Source organism: Diadema antillarum, unplaced genomic scaffold (assembly GCF_040938485.1).
Source record: "Diadema antillarum isolate AM-2024a unplaced genomic scaffold, OU_Dant_1.0 seq00000193_RagTag, whole genome shotgun sequence".
NCBI classification, from domain to species: Eukaryota; Metazoa; Echinodermata; class Echinoidea; order Diadematoida; family Diadematidae; genus Diadema; species Diadema antillarum.
The window spans coordinates 65,675-90,836 of record NW_027271256.1 but is presented as its reverse complement, the minus strand read 5'-3'; the positions used below and the strand labels follow the sequence as shown (position 1 = coordinate 90,836).

The 25,162-nt window shown below is 40.2% G+C and overlaps 1 protein-coding gene across 1 annotated transcript; it reads right to left on the bottom strand.

Moving 5' to 3' along the window:
* Window positions 1–413: 413 nt before the first annotated feature.
* On the bottom strand, window positions 414–25,162 carry LOC139728719 (rho GTPase-activating protein 5-like). Its single transcript, XM_071639660.1, has 12 exons — window positions 24,958–25,162; window positions 23,344–23,643; window positions 22,153–22,305; window positions 20,759–20,879; window positions 16,804–16,927; window positions 15,505–15,703; window positions 14,512–14,694; window positions 10,006–10,263; window positions 8,477–8,637; window positions 5,397–5,529; window positions 4,830–4,864; window positions 414–592 (listed from the first exon to the last, which is right to left on the bottom strand). The coding sequence occupies exons 1-12, from the start codon at window positions 25,137–25,139 to the stop codon at window positions 447–449; spliced, it is 1,995 nt and encodes a 664-aa protein (XP_071495761.1). The 5' UTR covers window positions 25,140–25,162; the 3' UTR covers window positions 414–446.

The following is a 25,162-nucleotide window of genomic DNA, read 5'->3' as shown; positions in this document are numbered from 1 at the left end:
ATACATGTTTAAAATCCAAAAACTTGCGTGTATGGAGTTTGAAGGAAGCGTACAATATTCACTAGAACATGGCTGAAATGGGGAACTATGCATCATTTCATAAAATTTTGGTCTTTTGTTTTTTCGCGCCAAACTTGTCCACCCTCTGCAAATGTCATACGCTCGTCATAAACACCAGCCAAAATCATTAAAATTTGGTGTAATCAGGGTGTAATAATCCTCAACCTGAGAAGCGGGTATTGAGAGGATTCAAGAACAAAGGAAATATTCTGCTTACACATCTACATAGTGTAACTGCAGTGTATAGTGTAAACTATCCTGCGTAAGGTGTAGTTTTTGGTGTAACAAACATTAAGCAGTCCCAATGCAGTACGCATTGTACGATCTACAGTGTTCTGTGTGGAGTGTTAATAACACAAGAGCAAGTGTTCTTCCAGGCTTGCTCGTTACATCGGACGTGTACCTCTGCTGGAAAAGTGCGACTGCTGGAGTCGAACCCTGTTGCGAATCTCGCTGGGTTTGACCAGTGAGTCGTGGACCACCGCCTCGCTCGACACCGACCGATTACGGGGAACAAACTCCGGAGTGAATCCTGGTGTTTGGGAGTTGTTTATTATTTTTGGGTGTTTCGAGCGGGTTCCGAGGAAGATGGGGGCAGGGTAGGGGGGCAGGGGAGTTTCGGGGAGTTCGGTGGCATGATGCGTAACAAGTGCCCATTGTGCGATTCGCCAAATCAATTTCATGCATATTAAATCAGTTCAACAGAAAGGTTAAAACATAATGCAAAATAAGGGATGGCGCAATATTGTAACATCATTCATGGCAACCACATGTACCAAGTGCAAAGAAATTGGTCGGAACATAACGGCAGTTTTTCATAATTGAAATAAGAAGTTATATTATTACTTGCACCATCGGTAATATATAACGTGATGCAATGAAAGTAAAAATTTAATCAAAAGCAGAAGCAGACATTTGATCAAATTGAAGAATGATCATTTTCATGGTTGATATTGAACGTGAGCAGTGATCAGATACAGGAGCCAAACTCGACAGTAAGAGAACAGCGTTTGAAATGAGAATCAAAACATTACATTTGTGATGGAGTACACGTGTATTCGCAAACACCAACACACAAAGAAGTACACACACATGGCAAATACCAAAGGAAGGCATGCAACACCAACAGAGAAAACACCACATTATACACAGTGTAAAATGGTTGGGGGTATACAGATACATGTAAGTCACATACAAATGAGTCAGACCAATGTATGTACATACAGTAAGACAGGTGAAGAAATGTTAACACCGAACATAATGTGTCAACACCAATTAAGAAATGCAACACCGGTGTACAGATGTTTACACACGAGGTGTAATATGGCCACACACGTAGAGGAGGGGAAGGCAATATTCACGAACAAATGTATCACAGAATCCACGACATTGAAATGAATGAACATCGTAGCACATCAAGGACCAAAGCCCACAGAGAAAGCGGCATGCGATGGGATGAGGGAATCGAGGAGGATTCAAGTGGAATGGATCGGGTTTGACGGGAAGGAAAAATGTGAAGAAAGGAAAAAAAGAGGGGGAAAACGAGAGAGGATATCGTTAGCAAATTTTTTTTCCCATTTTTCATTTTTTTTGTCTCTTCCTTGCTGGCAAGAAAACCACAATATCTGATATTGTGGTTTTCAGCCAATCAGATGCAAGGATTTCAGTAGCTTTTAACAGTTTGTCAGACGAAATATCTGACAAAATGCTTCATGAAATGCCCCCCAGATTTCCCCACAACCTCAAGCAGATGAGAAAGCCAGAAAATGAAGCAAGACCAATCATCCATTCTCGTTTTACTTCATCGGCGCTACATCTTGCCCTGACATCTCCATCAAATATTCACCAACCCACATGTTGTGCACAAATACAGTACTGTAAATGTGAATATTCTTACACACATTATAGTTTTGTTTTTTGTTTTTTTCATACTAGGTCTTGCAAGACAAGATTTACATTTTCAATCTGGTGAATGTCGACATGTACACTAGGACAACTACTGATAGTTTTCAAATTAATAAGTTGCAACACTGATAGTATTATATTAACGTACATCAAAAGAAAATGAAATACAAAACAAAATCTTTGCTTGTTTTGATTTTTGCACAGGGACAAAGAATACAAAATGCATGAAAAAATTTCTGTCATTAAATATTCCTTGATCATGCTTTTTTGCCCACAAGGCTCTTATGACTTTACGAAGGGTAATACCCATTTAGCAGAGCTCAATGCTCCTTTGTGTTGGACCACAAAAAGAGTAAAAGTGAACTGCACGCAAAGGTACGGTATTCCAAATCACAATATCAAATCTTCAAGTGAACTTTTGGGAATGAAATCATTGTATTATGCGGTGACTTAAAGGTCATGTACGACATCATAATGGTAGAGATGTGATTTATATAAAATTCTCCAAGACCAGACCAGACCAGCTTTCACACAATAACTTTGGTATTGCCCCATGCATGATGGTCTCCTTTGCATTACACAGTCCCACGTACTCATAATCCTGTTAGTAAGTCTTCACAATGCATAACCTTTTGTCGTCACTCATGACAGGTACAGTAATGCCCGCACTGTAGACATTCACTATCTGATGTAAACAGCAAAATAATACTTGGTTTCAAGTAACTCTGGGCCTTAAACAAACCCATTATATAAGTTCTGATGTTAGTAAACACACTATAAGGGGAAGGGGGTTCTCAAAAACACCATACGTTTGCTACAGCTTCAAATGACAGTTCAAATGATATGCAATCACAATATCCAATGCATACTGTGACATCTAGCACATGGCTGATAGATAAGAGAAATTGCTACATGTCTAATACGCATGAGACAAGCGATTATGGTGAATAACTTAAAGGTATGCATTATTATAGTTGCATTTACCAACCCATGGTCATCCTGGACAATATTGGAATCACTTCACGGTTTTGTAAATGGCTGTTTATAATGTAACCGTTTTAATCACAGTTTTCCTTTTTTTGTGAGTGTCTTTTGATATATATTTTAGTTTTCTCATTTTATTTTGACTGTTTGCTTTGTACATTGAATGCAGCTAAGCCGATTGGCTGGTATGTTTGACTGCTTTTGTGAATAAAGCTTTTCAGTTCAATTCAATTCAATGCTGCCATTGTCCTATCAATCTACACCCATTGTACTTGATAAAATAATGGGCTAGCAAACAGATAACTTTTTCATTAACTCTCATATTTAATAGAGTAGAAGCTCATATGTACATCATTTTCAGTTCAAATAATACTATATGTTACAATATCTATCTATGTACATATCTATTTTCCTCTCCATTAGCATTTACAATTGTAAGTAGAATAAAAAGAGATGTTATAGGGTGTGTACAGTTCTGGTCGGGGTGAGGATTTGACTTTTAACATTTTGCGAGATATTCAGAAACCACTCTATGAGATGTCAAAGAGCATGCAATTCTAAGGGGTGTCAAAAGTTTATTTGATGAAAATCGGTTTTGAAATGGCTGATATATCAAAACAAAAAAAAAGGTGAAACAAAGAGATCGTAATAAAGTTGTGGCCTGTCCCCTATTATTATTATCACTTTTAGGGATATCTCAGCCATTTGAAGACCAATTTTCATCAAATAAATGTTGAATCCTTCTTAAAATTACATGCTCTTTCATATTTCATAAAAAGTGTCTCATTATCTCACTTAGGAATGTTAAAAACACGAATCCCCACCTCAACCACTACTGTACAGTCCCTTTAAAGAAACAAGCAATGAACGATCAAAACACATCCATATTTCCACAAGGCTACGCTACGAAACACCACCAGAGGAAAGAATAGACATTGCAGCATTACAAGGTCCATCCCTGTGCATTCTGGGGGCAAAATGGGAAATTCACAATGGACATGAGGATATTGACCGATTCTGTGACGCGCTATGTGTATTTTTGGCATGCGCGCAGCCATACTGGGTGTATCATCCGACCCCCCCTCCACACTCCCCCACCCCTCTCCCTACATTAGCACGCGCGCAGAATTAAAAACTGCTTTAGCCAATGGGCGTCTCGTACTGAGTGCGCGAATGCTTGCTAGTGCGCGAACCTTTGTTACAAGTGCGTGATAAACATGTTGCCCGGGGGTGGGGGAGAGCAGGGGGGGTCGGCTGATACACACCATGGCTGCGCCCTGTGCCGTAAAATGTCTGCTGCCCTCAACGAACCCGAATCGGTCAATACGGCTGGTCTAATCCAGACCAAACTGGATCAGACTAAACCAATCAAGGCAGGCAATGGGCAGAAACTTCACAATGCATAGGAAGATATAGGGCTTGTCTAAACCGGATCAAACTGGATCGCACCAAACCGGATTGAGGCAGGCAATGCGCAGAAACTTGCATGCAACACACACAGATGCCCACTACTCATCTCTACCTCAATAACGAATGTTGCTGAGACAAGAAGAAGGTAGAAGATGAAGTAGTTTATGTACAGCAAATGGATGAAGGCATGAGATCGGAAGTTGAGGTTAAAGGTCATGCCACACTCAGTAGGGCATATGCTACCATTAAAATCACTTCCTACACTATGAGGTAATAGATTGCTAAGACGCCATGGGATGAAACAGCTCAGAAATGCACACAAGGTAAAGATTGACATAAGGGTGTGAGATAAGATGGCAAGTTCTGTTCTGACAGAATGCTGAATAGTGACGTTTTGTGACTAAAAAAGAAATCAATCTTAAAAAGGAATCGATCCTGCAAGGTGCAAAAGGGAATAGAGAGGTCATTACCTGTCGTGGGCGTCTCTCCACCAAATGACCCCTCCCTGTGAACAAACACACAGACACAGGCAAAGACAATAATTAGTGCAAGTCAGGAGTGTAGAAGTACGTCTCTGTAAATACTTCATCTACAGTAAAAGTGGACATTTTTGCGGTGATGAAATTTTTGTGCTTTTCCCGCAACTAGAAACTAAAAGCATGCAAATATTATTGCTTGCTATACGTTTCAGTAGTTCATGTCTTCATTTTGCGGTATTTAAAACAATGGCAAACTTGTGTCTTATCCAGCAGAGCGTGAAAAATTACTCACGCAAAAATATCCACTTTTACAGTACTTGAAAAAGTAGCTGTTATAGACAGGTACGTGTAGATGCTAAAGGCAGGGCCTTTTACATGGCTTTTCTCTTGCAGGAGAATTTTCCTTAGTGGTCATATACGGCAGGTGGCTGCTAGAGACAGATGACCGCTATAGACAGGTGGCCGCTAAGGCAGGTTTGACTGTATATACATTCTGTAAGAGAGGATCCTGCATTCAATACCAAAGATTGTGGGACCGGTCGTGAAGGCATCACTTACTGGGCAGGCGATGGGGGCATCATGGGGAGGCGGTCGCCAGGCGACTGTGGCTCTGGGTCTGCCAGCTTGTAGGCCTTCTCTGTCTCTCGCCTCCTGTCAAACGCATCCTTCAAGAACTTGTTGTAGATCACAGCTGGAGGGGGGTGAGAGAAAGGGTGGAGGGGGGCGAGAGTAAGGGTAGAGGGGGTGAGAGAAAGGGTGGAGGGGGCGAGAGAAAGGGTGGAGGGGGCGAGAGTAAGGATGGAGGGGGCGAGAGAAAGGGTGGAGGGGTGAGAGAAAGGGTGGAGGGGGGCGAGAGAAAGGGTGGAGGGGGCGAGAGTAAGGATGGAGGGGGCGAGAGAAAGGGTGGAGGGGGCGAGAGTAAGGGTGGAGGGGGCGAGAGAAAGGGTGGAGGGGGCGAGAGTAAGGGTGGAGGGGGGCGAGAGAAAGGGTGGAGGGGGCGAGAGTAAGGATGGAGGGGGCGAGAGAAAGGGTGGAGGGGGCGAGAGTAAGGGTGGAGGGGGGCGAGAGAAAGGGTGGAGGGGGGCGAGAGTAAGGATGGAGGGGGCGAGAGAAAGGGTGGAGGGGGGCGAGAGAAAGGGTGGAGGGGGCGAGAGTAAGGATGGAGGGGGCGAGAGAAAGGGTGGAGGGGTGAGAGAAAGGGTGGAGGGGGGCGAGAGAAAGGGTGGAGGGGGCGAGAGTAAGGATGGAGGGGGCGAGAGAAAGGGTGGAGGGGGCGAGAGTAAGGGTGGAGGGGGCGAGAGAAAGGGTGGAGGGGTGAGAGAAAGGGTGGAGGGGGGCGAGAGAAAGGGTGGAGGGGGGCGAGAGAAAGGGTGGAGGGGGACGACAAGAGAAGGGGGATGGATGAATGAGATAGGAAATTGTTATTAGTCAATTTACCACTGGCATTTCAGAAGTTTAAGACCACTCCTTTACTGCTTTGACTGCCACTAACATTACCACTTTAGCTTCAACCATTACCCCATCAGTACCCCTTCTATTGCTACTATCACAGCTGCTCCCTAATGCTGCTGTCACTAATACAACACACAAGTATTGCTAGAACCATAACTGCTACTGGCATTTTGGTAGTTTAAAGGGATCATATAGTTTTGGTTGAAACATAACTTCAGGTTTCTAACATTTTCGGGTGAGATAAATGAGAAACCTCTTATTAAATATGAAAGAGCATATAATTCCAAGAGGAATTCAACATTTATTTAATAACTAGAAATGTCGCTATGGCGACTGGTATGCCTCCGCCATAATGCATGACTCTCCTAATAGGTCTAGATAGTACATGTGGACAATGTGTGATTACATTTTCACAAAACTGGTAAAATATTGAAATGACAAGTTTGTCAGAAATGTGTTGAATGTTCACCTTCCTTGAACTTGGTTTAATTGGATGAATAGGAGAGCATGTATTTGGGGATTTAAGGACTTTAACTTGACTTTGACCCATTCATACATTTATGCATTGAGTAATTTTCATGGTACCGGTATGGAGAAAAAGTGCAATTTCTGTACTGAATAGTAAATTGTTACCATGTTCATCTGGCCTTAGACCCTAAAATTCATAAGATAATCACTTTCAGGTAGAACATGCATAGATATGCAGTAAGTTTCACGATAAATTGAGCCACTTCCGAGATATGGAGGAAAAAGTTAGTTCAGCACTTTCACTTGATCTTTGACCTTTTGACCTTTGAGGCAATAAAAAAAGAAAAAGAAAAAAAAAAACTCTCCAGAGAATTTCTATTAGGTTACACATGCTATTGTACACTGCATCTGACTTGTACCTCGCTCGGGTGATCACGCAACACTCAAGAAGTCTGTGCCGCGGACATTGTTTTCATTGTTTTCTTTTTTCTTTTTCTTTTTACTTTTTGGCGTTTATATTTCTCCAATTCAGAAATTGTCATTCCTTTAATTACATACCCAAGTAAGAAATAATCTCACATCCGCATCTGGGAATCTACACCCTACAAGCAATGCTTCTATGTAGATTCCTCATATTTCACATGTTTTATTGTCTTATAAGCTGTACGTGACAATTCATCCAGGCTTTTGTATTGTGATGTTTATGTTTTATGTATTTGTCGAAATGTGGAATATGGAACAATAAAAAAACAAAAAAAAAAACAAAAAACATGCATACACCAAGTGTAAAAAAAAAAAAATACTAATCCTGCTGGCATTGCATGAACATGAGGGAAATAGTAAAATTTTGAAGTGTTGCACTTGACCTTTGACCCCATGAACCCTACATTCTCTAGATAATCACTGCCAGTCAGTACATGTATATATACTATGTTCCATGAAGATACCTTGAACAATTTTCCAATTTACAGAGAAAAAAAAGAAGTTTTAATACTTTTACTCGACCTTTTGACCTTTGACCTTTGACCTCATGACCCAAACTTTCACCAGAGAATCTAAATTGGGTAATACATGTATACACTAAGTTTCAAGAAAATATCTTCAGGCATTGCATAGATATGGTGGAAATAGTGAAATTTTATGTATTTGACCTTGACCTTTTGACCTCTGACCTTGAGCACGTGCACCCAAAAGTTGATAGGCACAACTTCACCCCCTAATACACATACATGCCAAGTTTCATTAGGATACCTCAACAGCTTTTGATAGTTACCTGGTCCACAAAATTCATTACGGACGGACGGAAAGACGGACGGACGGACGGACGGAAGGACGGACGGACGGACGGACGGAAGGACGGACGGACGGACGGACGGACGGACGGACGGACGGACAACCCGAAAACATAATGCCTCCGGCACCACTTCGTGGCGGAGGCATAAAAACTGGTTTTGAAATGGCTGAGATACCCATAACAAAGTTATCCTAATAAAAGGAGGGACCCAACTTTTATTACGATCGCTTTGTTTTACTTTGTTTTTGGATGTTTCAGCCATTCAAAAACTGATTTTCATCAAATAAACTTTGAATTCCTCTTAAAATGGCATTCTCTATACTATTTCATAAGTGGTTTCTTGGTATCTCCCAAAAAGCTAAAAGCCCAATCCTCATCTCCACCAACACTATACCATCCCTTTAAGACCACGCCCTGTTCCTACTTTGGTCCCTGAAGGTGGAGCAGTTGGCAGTGACGAGTTTGGCAGTCTTCGTCTCATCTACCAGCCGGTTGATCTCGGTGATGCCTTCCGCTGCTGAGTTGATGTCCTCACAGACCGCCACCACCAGGGTGGGGATGGGCTCCACCTGCTTGAGGTACCACCTAGAGAGAGGGGTGAAACCAGTATGCGGGGCAGGCAGGGGGTAGAAGAGCAAAAGATGGGTCAGTATATACCACGCCCGTATAAACAATATACCACAGTCTAAGTGGGTTATTCAGTGCAATCAGGGATGCAAGGTAGAATAAAAGAGATAGCCTGAAATATATCTACATGAAGCTACTTTGAAACTGCACTGTACCAGGGCATGAATTCAGGTTTTTCGTCAAAACTGGAATCCTTGTTATACGATACACACATTCAACCTCGACTTCACACAAGTCAAACAATGGCTGAATAAGAAAAAAATTCTACCACAGATGGATATAAAGATATGTTGATTGTACTACGTAAGTCAAAACTCAAGTACATCGATGAATTCCTACCATTCCCTTTGGATTTGATGTAAGTGAGGTTGACTGTATATGTGCACAAAACTAGCATTGTAATCACCTGCATCGCCATTACAACCATTATTGGTATCATTAAAGATCACTATCATTATTACTATTATTATCACCAATTTAGTACATATGTAAAGAAATAGTAAAAACTTCGAAATTATTACTTGGAAGATTCAGAGATGCCTAACATCACATCGTCGCTGGGGTGACAAGACCTCGTATCTCAAAAATGACACATGTTCAGGAGAGCAAAAAAACATGGCGGCCAAAGCACTGTAGTGAATGGGAAAGCCTTCTCTTTGACATGTCATGGTGGCTTTATTGTTGGAGTAAGACAGTTGGGATTTGGCCAAGATATCACTTGACCCATTATTTGACCATTAAGCAAAAAAAAAATGTTTGACATTTTTGAGATACGAGGTCTTGTCACCCCATCGACGACATATTCTTTTCTCACTTTCACACTACATTACTTAATTTGTGTTTTTCTCATATCTACGACTCATCAAAACCATCACTTTTATTTGCAACCTCTGAACAAAATGCATTGTACAGTTCTTCAGGTGGCCTGTACAACAGCAAGATGCAATCCAATCAATACTGATCACTGCCTATCAGGCTGTCCACAAAATGGACAAAGTAAAAGCGAGTAAAGACATATAAAGAAGAGAGAGAGGGGGGCGGAACCAAAGACTCCACCCACCAGAGCACCTTCTGGTCGCAAGATAATCATCAAATTATCAATAAACGTCATCTAACACACGTGCCACAAGAACAGTTCAATGAATATTTTCAAAGAAGACAGACAGAGACAAAGTCTTTGAGAGGGGACATAAGCCCACTGGTTCTATGGTTGCTTTCTTTTAAGAATTTATCTCTTCCTTAACAATTACATAAAAAACAAATCATAATCAAATTCCAGGAATGGAACTTATGAATTCCAGGAATGGAACTTATGACTCCGCCCACCTGAGCACTTCCCGGGAGGCCTTGCGCTGGGCGTAGTATACCAGGATGTAGCCGTGGTGCACCTGCTCTTCCCGGAGACGCCCGGACCGGTGGTAGGAGGCCACCTCGAACTCCACCCGGCACTTGGTGTCCACCAGGAACATGTGGCAGCTAAGGCTATTCTCTTGGTTGGGCGTGGCCACGCACAGGTTGCTGGTGACCGGGGAGAGGACCAGGTCCGGCTGGAAGGGGTCGCCACACATCATGGACAGCCCGATTCTGGAGGGGAGGAGGAGGAGGAGGTGGGGGGCACAAATCAGGTAGAGGTGGGGAAGGAGGGGATACCAAGAGGGGAGCAGGTGGAGGGTGGGTTGAGCAGAAAGAGGGGTTGGGATCAAGCGGGGAAAGGGGAATGGATTGAGGGAGGGGGTCGGGTAAACAGAGGGGTGGGGGCAATTAGGGAACGGGGAATGGGGTGAGGGGGGACCAAGAGGAGGTGGGGATGGGTTAGCAGAGAGGGGGATGAGCAAAATAGGAGGGGGGGACCAAAGGGGGATGGGTTGGGGGGGGAGAGAAAAATGTGGTGTTAACACAAAGTGAAGATTAAATTTGACGATGGGGGGCAGGTACAAAATTTAATGTAGGGGGAGTAATGTAAAGAGAATGGATGGGGATTAGGATATGTGTTACCATATTACAAACATGGTGATCAAATTTGATTACAGAAATAGGAGAAGGGACAGCAATTTCAAGACCTTCACTGCTATGGCAAAATTCAGAGGGCAAAACAGAATATCGGGTAGCTCAAAAGAGGAAGAAATTTGGACAGTTCAGTAAGAACTGGCCCTTTACATATGAGATAGACTTTTCTTTCATTTTGTTTAACTAGAGATTCAAGTTTATCTTAAAGAAGGGAGTGTGTGTGTGTGTTCTGTATATTTTAACGTACTTCAATACATGTATTTTCAAAAGTCCTGTTTGTTGTTGTTATAGTTGGTATTTTAGCATTTCTGTCAAAGTTTGCCAACATCAGGTCAAACAGAAAGGGGGGATAAAAAAAAAAGGAACATAAAGATATGGGCCTGGGATACACGGTATAGATGTACCATTCATCGTTAGTCACAGTAAAATGAAATGGAGAGTGGCATTTTGCATGTAATATTGCACAAGACTCTCAGCCGAATTTCCTCAACTCCTCGGGTTCAGGAGAAACACTCCATCGAGAGTCGAATGTCATTTGAGCTGTCACTTATCCCCCATTACTGACAGCACCGAGAGGTCGTGAAGGTCTACATTAACTTATCACGAGAGTCCTTCTCGGGAGTGCGTAAGACACTCCAGCTAACACCATCCATGACCGAAACACTTGAACACGTGTCACTACCGTGGATCGTAAATCACCCCACAGTGATGAGGGCGCACAACACTTGTCTTTGACTTTTGACGGCCGCCACAAGTGCTTTCCACTTCTTCACCGTAACGTTAACCACCAAGGGAGCCTTTCATTTAACCCTTTCTGTGCCAGAAACTTTGAACATTGTGTATAATGTGGTGGGTTTTTTTGTGACGATCAGCACTCACAGCACACACAAGGTTGAGAAAGTTTGCAATTACTGCCAATCAACCTGCTGAGGACGGACTGATCTAACACGCATGTCCCATAGACACCTGCCTCGAGTATTCTTGGGACTCGTCCTCAACAGGTTAAAATGCCTCAAAGCTGGTGGGGAAAAAAAAAAAACTCAGCTGCAAACGTCTATGAGTTGCTGCCATGGTGAGAGCAGATCGCTCACTCGTTTACTTACAGCAATTGCAGACATCACTATGAAGCAAGACTCACAGGCATTCTGCATTGTTGATTTCACTTGAAATTCTCATTCAAACTCATCTGCAACAAAGTGGCTAGTGCAGTCCATAGTAAGAATAAATCAGAGGTCACTGCACTTCAAAAAAAAAAATACATTGTATGCCTTATGCTTGACCTGCAGAGAGTGATATAAACCCTTTTTTTTTTTTTTTAAGTCCCTGGCAAAAAAAAAGGGATCAAATATTGGTGAGGGTGTGTTTGAAATCAACATCACTCCCAGTATTAAAATCTCAGACGTCCATCATCACTGCCCCACACTAGCCTAAAGGAAGAAAGTGTCCATCCAGAAATAAAAGGTAAATGACAGATGCTATTTGCTCATTTGATTGCATTTAAAAAACAAATAATGAACACTTCTTTTGTCACATGCTTCCTTTTGTCAATGCCAGAGGTTGTGAGACAACACAGAAGGCCAAGTTTCAATATCAGATACATGGCTTTCACATGTTCATAATTGGCTCATGTTTCACATTGTCCTGCCTACATGACACCACACATAAGAAGTGAAACCATGCTACATTAACACTAGTGAGAGTCGATCATTTTTTTTTATAATTCATGGATATTTTAACAACATTTTTGGTGACACAGACTCCAATGTGAGGTAGAATCAGCTAAAACAGAAAGCAAAATAGTAAACAATGCAAGTAATTCGAAAATGAAAGAAAGAGAGAGAGAGAGAGAGAGAGAGAAAGCAAGAGGACGAGAGACTTTTGCATGATGAGAGAATAGAGAGTGGTGTACCTATCAAAGCTTGTGAGACTGCAGTGGTGAGTTCTGGTGAAAGGCATGACCAAGTCTGGCGAGAAAGGGTCACCACACACCATGCGAATGCCCATCCTAGCAGCACACAAACACACACACACACAAGGGTTACACACGTGTATACACACACAGGGGAAAGCAAAGCAATGATATTAGGGGTAGGTAGTGCATGGTAGAGATTGGGGGTACATTGTACAAATAATGTAGATAGAGGAAGGGTAGAGTACAACAAACGGGTGAGATAGCACAGTTTATGGGGGGAGTGAATTTTTTCATGCACAAATGAGGAAGCAGAACAACCCACAAAGGGAAGAGGAGGAGGAGGAGGAGGAGGAAGAGAAGAAGGAAGAAAAAGGCAACAAAGAATCCTCAGTGAATAGCAAAACATGATAAGGATAAAACAAAAATAAAAGAATAAAAGGAGAATACCACAACAAAGAGGAAATGAAACTTGAGAAAACAGCCAAAATATGATTTCAAAATGCAGACCAGACAAGATGACACAGCACTAAGCATTCATAGAGAAGTTACAACAAGAATGACAAGCATACGAAAGAAAAGTGAATATAAAGAAGAGATGAAAAGGAAGTAAAAGGAGAGCAGAGGAGAAAGGAGAAAAAAGACTGAGAAGCAACTCTGTTGGAAAATTTGCTCTCAGCCAATCAGATGCAAGGATTTCAGTAGCTTATAACAGTCTATCAGAAAAAAAATATCTGACAAAATGCTTCACAAAATGCCCCCCAGATAGGTTTACAGGTTGATTGACAAGATATAGGATATAAAAAGTGATGACAAGAGAAGAAGCCCGAGAATGAAAGTCATTCATCAACGAAAAGATCAGTGAAAGAAGATCAGCTTGACAGGTGAGGAAATACAGCGGCCATTACGGGGCACTCGTGAAGGTGAAACCCAGAAGGGTTTCATATAGGAAGTGAGGAAGCGACACGAGGGCCATCGAAAGTAGAAGCAGAAATTTGAGACATAAATCAAAGAGCGCAATATTGATGATCAAACATGATATGAAGCAGTGCATATTAATGAGGGCATGCCATGCAATTCTCAGCCTTTTTACATTTTTTTTTCTAATGATTGCTTGTGAAACTAATCAATGTAACAAGCCATTATCTACTCTCTTTTTTTTTTTAGCATGCTTGCTAAGTACGACTAAGCTTGTCTATGTCCAGAATCATCAATATGAGTACAAGGTAACAAGTCACTTTTATTTTTTTAGCATGCATGCTAAGTATGACTAAGCCTATGTTCTGAACCATTGATATGTCTATAACGTCACTGCACAAGTGGCCCTACATTGGACGTCACTTTGCTGAGCCCAGAAATCTCTCTCTTTTTCCAATAGATAGAAAAAGAAAGTGAAAATTCTTGTGATGAAAATTACTCCATTAAGAAGTCAGACTGATGATTAATCACCTCACTTTCATATGCATTAATGTGCGGCCAAGTGCCACCATTTTCTGTGACTGACATCCAGGAATCTACGCCTATTGGGCTTGACGGATTTTGTTGTATGTACAACTATTTTCATTGTTTGGGCATTCTCAGTTTGTTCTCATAAACATGTTTTGCGAATCACACAGTCACAGGACAACATTTTTGTCAAAACTGCGTATTCTGATTTGTATGTCTCTAATTTCCACCTTTACCGCCATTATCTTTGTGTGTGTCTGTGTCTATGTGAAGAAAAAGGGTAATAAAGAATAACTAAATCTGTATGTTATCCATCAGTATGCAAGTTTTGTTTACCGAATAACAATTCTATTGCCGCAAAAAAAAAAAAGACATCCTCATTCATTGCAGTTAGATCCGGGACATTGATGCCAGTCAGCGAAAACACAGCACTCTAATGGTTTAATTCTTGTTCCTAGTCTCCTTCTTACCTGAACCCGCCTTCGCCCTTTTCCCCAAGGATGCCCTCTGTCTGGCTGAAAGAGCCGCCGCCGTACTTCTGGCCGGCCACCACGGACCGGATGGCCTCCTGGATCTGAGACTCGCTGAACTTCTTGCCCGGCCACAAGGTGGCGCTGTCCGCCGGCACGTTGACGATTTGGCAGTTGTTCAACCTGGAATGGCAAGAATTGATCATTGGTAATGCTTCATAACAAAAGCCATACAATGTCTAGAATTTTTTTGGGGGGTGGGGGGGGGGGGGGGGTTGGCAGTTGTTCAACCTGGAATGGCAGGAATACAATCATCGTATGTACTTGTGTCATCATGAGATCCATACAATTTCCAGGAAAATAATTCTTCAATTTTGGCAGACATGAATTCTCTACATGCAAAACATTCAACTGATATATATATTGGTCTACTTCATTACAAGAAAAATATTTTTTTTAATGAAGTTACAAAGCTGTAAAATTTATAGTGCCAAAAATCAGATTAATGTGCATTTTTCCTCCTTTTGTAATCTCCGTCTTTGTACGAGTAACCTGATGGCGCACCACCTTTACTGATGGTATTGAACAAATGCACAAGTGATGACACAAAATTTAATAGTGCCCTACATGACGGTAACAACTGATTCCATAAGTAATGGTTATAATGGGAACGCCATAACAAAGTCACAAAAAATATCTTGAATGTTTCTAATCTGTATGTTTGTTTTGTTTTGATATATAGTTACGTTTCACATGTGTATTTGTTATCTTTTTTTCTTGTGTTTCATCAAAAAAGAGCTTTCAATTCACTTGCTTCTGCATTTGTTTCAGTTGTGATCTATAGTTTCACTGCATTTATTTTTTTCTTATTCTACACCCTTTTTCATCAAAAATAAGGGCTTGAAAGTCTCTTTGTTTCTAATTGTTTTGGTTTGTTGTGTTGTTATGTTTCCCATGTGTTTTGGATTTTGTTTCTTGCTGTTTTTTCCTGACCTGCTACAAAGGCGCTCTGCCTGCTCCCGAACCTGGGCCGTGTCTGCCTCGGGGCTGGTGCTGCGGCCAAACATTAGCACCACGGCCATGTCCCTCAGGGCGGGGATGTTGTACTCCTCCTCTCCCGAGAGAATGGTACGTTCAAGACAATCTTTGACGTACTGGAAACCCTCAAGGGAAGTGAAGACACAGATGCAACCTGTTCCAGGACGAAGAAAGCAGGAGTGAAAAATGAAAATTTTTCAGCTGAATTACCTCCAACACAACAGAAAGAATGGTGCAACTGCTATTAACTACTTCTACTGCTACTTATAAAGATGATTCTAACAGTAGTAGCTGTAGTAGCTCCAGTAGTCGTCCTAGTAAGAACAATCATAATGACAATTATCATTATTATTATCATCTTCATCATCATCATCATTATCATCATTATCATTATTATTATCATTAATATTATTACTATTTTATTATCACTATGAATATAATTTCAAATATAATTGAACTGAATTGAATACATTCATTTCAATCACAAAACATTTGTCTCTACAGCCATACAAAGCAAAACATAATACTCCCAATTTTCACAATTACTGTATATGCTAAATATTTCGTGAGGTTTTAACTTTCGTGAATTTCCGAATCTCAAGAAACTTGCGACAAACTGACCAAACAGCCTGCCAGTCAATTATCTGAGAGACCTACCCTTCACATTCTAGCAGCTGCATAGTGTATCGGATAAAACCAATTTAAAGGGGCATAGTCCCGGTAGTGTAGATGGCGCTGTTGATGATACTGCCGAAGATTACCGAAGTAGAGCTGTCATCAAGAGTAAAGTGCGTAGGTGTTGCTAAGTATACGTTGCCTTCTCTGCGCATCGCGCAGTCTGTAGTAATGCCAGGGTGCGTGCATATGTGCTTGTTATTATGACATCACAAAAGAAGTTTGCTAAAGCTGTCATCCCCCTCAGCCGAATCATGAGCCGAAGTGTGATCGGACCACTGACTACAGTGAATCGGACTTCTTCGGACTCGGGAAAGTGGGCCAAAGCGTAAGCGCCAAAAGAAGTCGATAGCGTAGGTCTCTATAGGAAACTTGCGCCGTGCGCCCGCGTAGGCATTTGACTAAAACACGGGGACCATGCACCTTTAAATTTTGTTGGAAGTGATATTATAAGTTGACAACTGAATCACACCTGTCATGTAGAGTGAAAATAAAACCAGGTTTTACATTTGCACAAGTAGAATGATTTACAAAAGCAGCCCATCGATCTACTGAAATCTACATCCGCAAGACACCTACCTTTTGGAGTGAAGTGGTCTGTTAGGAGTTGATTGCTGGGAAGCATAATGTCGCCCTCTATTGTCCTGAGTTCCAAGCTGTAGAGGACCTTGTTCAGTGTGTAGTCACCATCATACGACTGGGCCTACAAAGCAAAGAGTAAATCACATCGTCATAGGCACTGTAAAAAAAAAAAATATATACTTAACATTTGCACCAAGTACCTCAAGCATCACAATCTAATTCACTTATACACATATACATGTAATCTATAATTTCTATCACTGCACCTTTTAATTTTTTTTTTTTTTTTTAACAGATATATGGCATTATACAAATGCTGTGGATCATCATCATCATCATCATCATCATCATCATATGTTGCAAACAAACAAACAAACAAACATGAACCAAACCACCCAAAATATTTATTTTAGATACAAAGAATTACAATCTGATTTATGGAGCTACAAATAGAACTAATTCATTATCATGTCCAAATCACTTATAATGAAATAAATTTAAAACTAACATGAGTGGATTTTTGTCTTTTAATTTTGATTATGCACAAACATTAAAAAAAAAACACTAAGCAATAAAAGCAAAATCAATTTAAATCAAAAGAAGGTATGATTGTAAATAGAATGCCTACCTGTGTATAGGGCATAATAGGAATCAAGAAAGTCAAAAATATAACAAATCTCAATGAAATTAAATTAACAATTGAGAGAAGAATACAAACATCAGCAGTCCATGCCTTCTGAAGAATGAATCATAAATATATAAAATTGTTCTGTATGATTAATGATGATGGCATACATCTATTACTACTTGTTAATATAATCTGTAATATATAAATATTAAACTGAAGATGATCTTTTAGCTTTTTAAGAGATGGAGGAAGTATGAGAGAGAATGACAATTTCCTGCTCTTAATTACTCCATGAAACTGAATCTTCTCAGGTCTGAGAGCACGGTATCTATGTACATTATTAAATAAATATGATCACCCACAAATGGAGTTCTGATAAGATTAGAGGACAGAAAGGAATAAGTTTTACAGAGGACAGAAAGGAATAAGTTTTAAAAAAAAATTTTTTACAGTGAGGAGGAAAAATTCTGTCTAAGCCTCAGAGAGGAAGATGTACACTCATTCTCCAGAATCTGAATTCATTTTCTATTACTGTATACACCAAATACTGTATATTGCTAAAATGTTTATTTTCACAAATTTTTTGAGTAAGGTGCTGTTCACAAATCTAAAGACAAGCGAAAATACAGTGTACTGACTCTGACCCCGACATGAATAAGATGCACAAGCATATATTTCTCCATTCAACGCTGTACTCCAGAATCGCGAATTTAACCACTTGGGAAATCGTCAGGAAGTCCCTATTCACGAAAAATTAGACTCGCTAAATATATGGCGTATATTGTAATAGTTTGCTCCTTTCCATTCTTTCTTTCCACAGAACCGGAAAGACAAGGGTGAAAGCTTCTTGCATTGATTCATAAGTTACTATATTTCACGATGCCGCAGTATTGAATGAAGATACATTCTGGATGATTTATATTTTGTAACTTTACATTATGTGGTACATAAATTGACAGTGCCAGGTATAGATTTGTGGAATTTATTGTGGTCCTTAAGCAGACCAACCAATACTCCAGGCGCTGTTCTAAACAACTGTTGCCGGCTACAAGGAAACACAGAAACAGTTACATCATTGTACAACCATTTATGAAGTTTGCTGGGGAAGTTTTAGATACCATGCAAAGTTACAGTCTGTTACAGGGACAGCCATTTACTGTATGTGTCATAATTTAGAATTTTGCCACATATGATGGTGCCATTCGTACATTGATAGCAGTGCCGTATATAAAGAGAGTCTGGCTAACTACTAAATTGGACGCCATGTCGTTACCGCGCGTATTACACATTACAGGGTTAGCGTGTGCGCTCAGACGTAACAATACGACCAAGCCAAATATTAAAGGTGTAGTTAACAATGGGCACTGTGTATGAGCACACTTTGGAAACGACGTGGCTCCACGAAGATCACAGGACCAGTTTCGACCAATAACAGGCCTCAAAACTCATGATCCAAAAAGTAAGTTGGCTAGACTCTCTTTATATACGGCACTGATTGATAGTAACATTGGTCTGCAATGAAGATAAATAGCTGGGTTAAATCTCATTAGTAAAATGATGAGCTATCAATTCTGAACCAAACTACTATGTCATATAATCATTCAACAGCATATATTCTGTTATTTCTAGAAAATATATTTGTGGTGGGAAGATGTGTTAGAGGCATTAAAAGACTATGAAGAACCCAAGTATAGGTGTTCTTTACAAAATTTTGATGCTACGACGTGACCCGTGATCGTGAAAACTTTTGTAGGTAGCACGGATTCCGTGGAAAGCTATCGACCGATGAATACAGAAAGCAACAGAAAAGTGTTTCTGGAAGAATTAGTAAAGCTATATGGATATACCATCTAATATTGGGGTTATACTAAATGGAATGTTTAGTTATTGTCGTAATGCACACTACCTTTCGCTCAATGTCCCTGAAAGTTTGCTTAGCTCGATATATCTTCGATTAAAATATAAAAATAAAATAAAAACGAGGAGTGCAAGGGTCATTCCAAATGGAGAAAGAGTGCATCAGCAATAAATGAATGGACGAGGAATACAGAATCACAATGAGTGGGTGAAGACAACACGTAGTCAGCAGCAAATAAACTCATACCGGTGCTTTTGTTTTTTCAGCATGCAGTGAACTCTACAATATATACAACTTGCAGGTGTCTAAGCAACATTAGTGCTCCATACTAAATTCAAAAATTTCACAAGTGATGTCTGAAAAAAAAAAAAAAAAGTGGCATATTATATGACATTGTTAGGGAATGAATTAAATTCCCAGGAGTCTTCCTGAACTGATCTTTCCACTGTCTAAAAAGAAAGCTGATATCAATTTTCATTCTCTCGCAACTAAAAAATCATCAGTTGCATTACAAAATAGGAATGACCGCGTATCAACATGCTGCTATGTCTTACAGCTAGAAGTTGACTGAAATACCTTCTTCCGCATTTTTCTCACTCTCTATCAAACAACAGAGACAACAAAAGGAATCATTTCAGTTCACAATTTCCCATTTTGTTTTGGTTTTTCCACATGCACCATGTATTTCAATGTCAGTCTGCATCTTTCTTCTTTTTCAAATCTTTTACTAAATCAAACTAAAGAGAAAAAAAAATCAAATGAAATATGCATACAGTGTATGTAGTCTTTTGAATTCATGGTAGACATTTTTCATGACTTTAGAAAAAAAAAAGATGATCAATAATTGACTTCTTCAGAAACAAACAGAAAGCGACGATGAATTGGAACGTCCAAAGGGAAGCATACTTTTGTCAGATTTTATCAGAGATTCACTCCAGAGATTCACTCACTGTCTGCATCGAATTTTTTTTTTGGTAAATCTTGTTGTAATTTTGCAGCAAAGTCCTTGTGAAATTGGCAACTCTGAATTTGACTTCATATCTCAGATAGGAGACAGATCAGAGGGCTCTGATAACATTCAATAAATGCACACGAAATTAGACAAAGACTTTTAGAAAGAATCTACCAACTTTAAGATGAGATTCCAAGGTTCTACGGTATTGCCAATTTAAGGAACAGATGTGTATTTAGTGATTCAGCAACTTGTGACCTAAAATGTGTTGCCAATTTCAGGATCAGATATAAATTTAGTGATACAGAGGCTATTGACAATCCAGCAACTGAACTAATCTATGGTACGTGACCAAAATACGACTAAAATAAAGGACATTTTTATTCTACTTTTAGAATATCAGCAATAAGCAATTAACATCATAAACATGACATCAAACAGCACATATTTTGAGGTTTCTAAGACTAAGAGGGTCAAGGTGTATTCATGTGGAGAAAAGATATGCAAGTCTCACGTTTATTTCGGCCTCCAGCTCGACCGCCAAGCCATCCTCCCCCATGACAATCATGCTGAGTTTGTTGTTGGTGTCATCCAGGCTGCCCAGAGTGTCCCGGATCGGAGATCGGTCAGAGACACTGACAAACAAACAAACAAACAAACAAACAAAATGAACAGGGGAATGATTATGGATGACACAAATTTGAGTAGGTACTGTAACAGTCCCACATAATCAAAATCAGGGAGGTGAGAGAAAGCAAGGTTTTGATATTTCTTTGTCTAGATATGGAGTGAGAAGTAACATTTGTCGTGGGATTTGGGAGCTGTGTACATCGATCACTTCGGCATCGTTTCAGCTCAATAAATTTATGTATTCTTTTCACTTACAATCAAAGCATTTTAACATTTCAAATCCAAAGGGAAACTACATGTGTAGTTGCTGCTAGAGTGTATGTCAAGCAAGGCTCAGGCAAGCTTCATGGTTGCTACGAGCAACTTTTGTCATGATGACATGTATAAGATTTGAATACTGTAAAAGTGGAAATTTTTCGCGAAGTTGAAATTTTCGCGCATTTCATGCAACCAGAAGCTAGCACAAAAATAAAAGCATGCAAATATTTTTGCTCGCCGTAACGTTCCAGTAGTTAATGTTTTGATTCAGCGGAATTAAAAACACGCAAAACTATTCTTAACCAGCCGAGTGCAAAAAAATAGTCACATGAAAATATCCACTTAAACTACAGTAGATCATTGAATCTGAGTATCTTCAATATTGCACTAGATCTGAATAACATGTTCACATATACACCTTTGTATTGTAGACATATTCTAAGTGCAAACCATTTTTTTTTTAAATGAATCCATATTCTACATTCAAATTGAGCATTCTCTGCATGCTAATGAATATGGATTTATGCAAATTATACTCACTTCTAAACAGCCCTCTCTATGCTGCTCTGTATACATTTCTCCATATTCATAAATTCATATATTCAAATTGAGCCCTTATCTTCATACTAATGAATATGGATTTATGCAAATTATACTCACTTCTAAACAGCCCTCTCTATGCTGCTCTGTATACATTTCTCCATATTCATAAATTCATATATTCAAATTGAGCCCTTATCTTCATGCTAATGAATGTGGATTTATGCAAATGATACTCACTTCTGTACGGCCCTCTCTCTGCTGCTCTTTATACATTTCTCCATATTCATAAATTCATATATTCAAATTGAGCCCTAATCTTCATGCTAATGAATATGGATTTATGCAAATGATACTCACTTGTAAACAGCCCTCTCTATGCTGCTCTGTATAAGTTTCTCCATATTCATAAATTCATATAATAAAATTGAGCCCTAATCTTTATGCTAATACATATGGATTTATGCCAATGATACTCACTTCTGAACAGCCCTCTCTATGCTGCTCTGTATAAGTTTGTCCATACACTTCTCCTTGTAGTAGCAGCACTCCGTTGATGGGTTCTGAATGAAGATGAGCTCCTGGATGAGACGGGTGACTCGTTCTATTTCCATCTCATTCAGTCTCTGATACCTGAATCAACCATAGTCACAGAAGACCATTCATATTCAATGTTCATTCAACTCTATTGTTACAAAATGTTAGTCCACTTCAACGTCCATTCAACTCAATTGTTACAAAGTACAGTTCAGTTCAGTTCAGCATTCTTTCAACTCGACTGCCACAAAATGCTAGTTCAGTTCAACACCCATTCAACTCAAATGTTAAAAAGTACAGTTCAGTTCAATGTCCATTCAACTCAGTTGTTACTAGTACTATCTCAGTTCAGTGTCCATTCAATTCAATTATCACAGAGCACCATATTACCTAAATATCCATTTGAGTGGATTCTTGCAACCAAAAAATACTGAAGTTTCATATCTGTTCAACTCAATTCTCACAAGGCACTAATACAGTTCAATATCCAATCAAATCCACTTAAAAGAAAATTTTATTTTATTTCAATGTCCATTCAAGTCAATTCTTGCAAAGGACAATATTGGCTCAACATACATTTTATTCAATCATCATGAAGGACTATATCGCCAAAATATTGAGCTAACTTGATTTGTAAGAAAGTACACATTCAGTTCCACATCAATTCAACTCTATTGAGACAAAGTACTATTTCAGTTCAACTTTCACAAAGTCAATTGTAGGTTATTCCATAACCACAGACCTCGACAATAACCAGACGAAAATATCTTGCATGGACGCGCATGCATGATGAGTAGATTGCTTACTTCGGTGAGTTTCATGAGAGGAAAAAATTACACTTTTGCCTGCATTCCATGACCTTTGACCCCAACCATTCACTCTCGTCATGATACAGTAATGTAAAACCTGAGACGATCGCAACATGAAACTCTCACGAAGTGAAGCCGACAGCCTTTTTCACGGCATGAACTTTCCTGAATTGATGCCCAGCATTCAATGCATTGCGTAAACAAAAATTTTGCGTGCATTTTGCTTTCGTGGATCTTGGCTCCGCACGAAATTCGTGAAAGTTCCACACACACGAACATTTCTGGTTTTACAGTTAACTCGACGGCATGATCAGGAGATGCTCACCTCGGCTCTCTCTCCAGCATCTTGATGATGCGGTCGACTTCACTACGGGCGGACTGCGAGATGTCCACGCTGGCCAGGAGGCCGTAGCGCTCCATGAGGAGCTCTTGGAAGTCGGCCCAGGAGCGCTCCGTGATGTCCTGCTGGTGGACGTTGTAGATGGCCAGCCGCGTCCCCTCATCCAGCTCCTTAAAGCACTCGTGCTCCGCGATGGTATCCATCACCGCCTCCTCTTCCATGCCGCGGTTCGGCAGGACGATGTTCGGCAGCGACTCCAGCAGCTTCTTGAACTCCTCCTTCATCCTAGTTTGGCAAAAAGTGGGAAACAAAGATGGAAAAAAACTTTCTAGTGTCTTTCTTAAATCAAAGTCTCAATGTTCGTATTTAATTTCTTGATTTTAACTCCACAGCAAATATTAGGTCGATTTAATGATTTTCATTATAATCTTGCAGAGCATTAAGACATTCAATTCCATTCGGTGCAAAAGCAAATAAAATCTTTTAAGTCACAAATACTACCCTAGCGAAATATCCTCAACTGACCTGACCACTTTTTTTTCTGTTTTTTCATGCTGACCCTCTTTGACAGTGCCCTGTATTTGAATATCCTGGACTGTGCACACTGACAGAAATCACAACTAGTAAAGCACTCTGAGAGCGCAGACCTCCGCCAAGCATGAAGCTTATTTCCACCGCTACACTAATCTTGTTCTTCCATAGAGATATCATACGTACACACAACATCGGTGCTAAAAGTCGCCAGATTTCCAAATATAGAAGCCTTTGCTACGTCATCAGCCTTCAGCTGCACGGCGCGCCTCGCCCCAGGAGAAAAACTAGAGCACGCACTTTAGTGCGCGCAGACAAACCTCAAATACGCGCAGCCTGAACTCCCAAGTTCATTGACCCTACCTGCCAAAACATCATAAATTCCCCCAAAATCTCGGATCATTGCCAAAAGTTAATCGTTTGTTACTTGTGTCATTCTCAACTTTTCCTGCAAGTTTCATCCCAATCCATTAACTACTTTTTGAGTTATTTTGCGCACAGACAAACAAACAAACAAACCAACAGTAACGAAAACATAACCTCCTCCCTTGGTGGAGGTAATAACTTAGGTATTAAACAGCCCCTGTATTTGGTGAAATCAACTGGACGTGAATAAAGTGAGTCATTTCTTGTACAGATGAAAGGGAAGGAAATGGAGAAGTATGTATTCTACAAATAATTGCTGAAACACTATCAACATTTTCTGAACCACACTGAAAATTTGGTGGCCTGTCACTATTTTGTCCTATATTTGTCTTCTATCCGTGGAAACATCCGTAAAACATGACATGCACTGTAAAACCAGACATTTTTGTACGAAAAACTCAAGCAAATTTTGCATGGAGCCAAAATTTACAATACTTGAGTAAACTGTACATAAAAGTGTTTGTGTACACAATGCATTCAATACCAGTGGGCGATTCATGCTGCAAAATAGGTAATTGGTTCCAATCTACGAAAGTTTTATGCCACGAATGTTTCTGGTTTTACAGCACGCTGTTTACTACGGACCCCAGAAGGGACTGCAAACCAAAAGCCAAAATTTCGGTGGCATTCCGGAACCCTCACTTTTCTTTCCTCTTGGCCGCGTTGAGGCGGTTGACGTGGTCGCCGAAGAGGTTCTCGCACTCCGTCTCGTTGTCCTCAAGGATATCGTAAGGGATGTGGTCGTCGTCGGTGTCGATGTGATCGCTCTCCCTCCATGACACGCCTTCAGGCAGCATGATGAACCAGTCCTCAAACTTGTCCATCTTCGGTAGAACTTGCCGTGTCT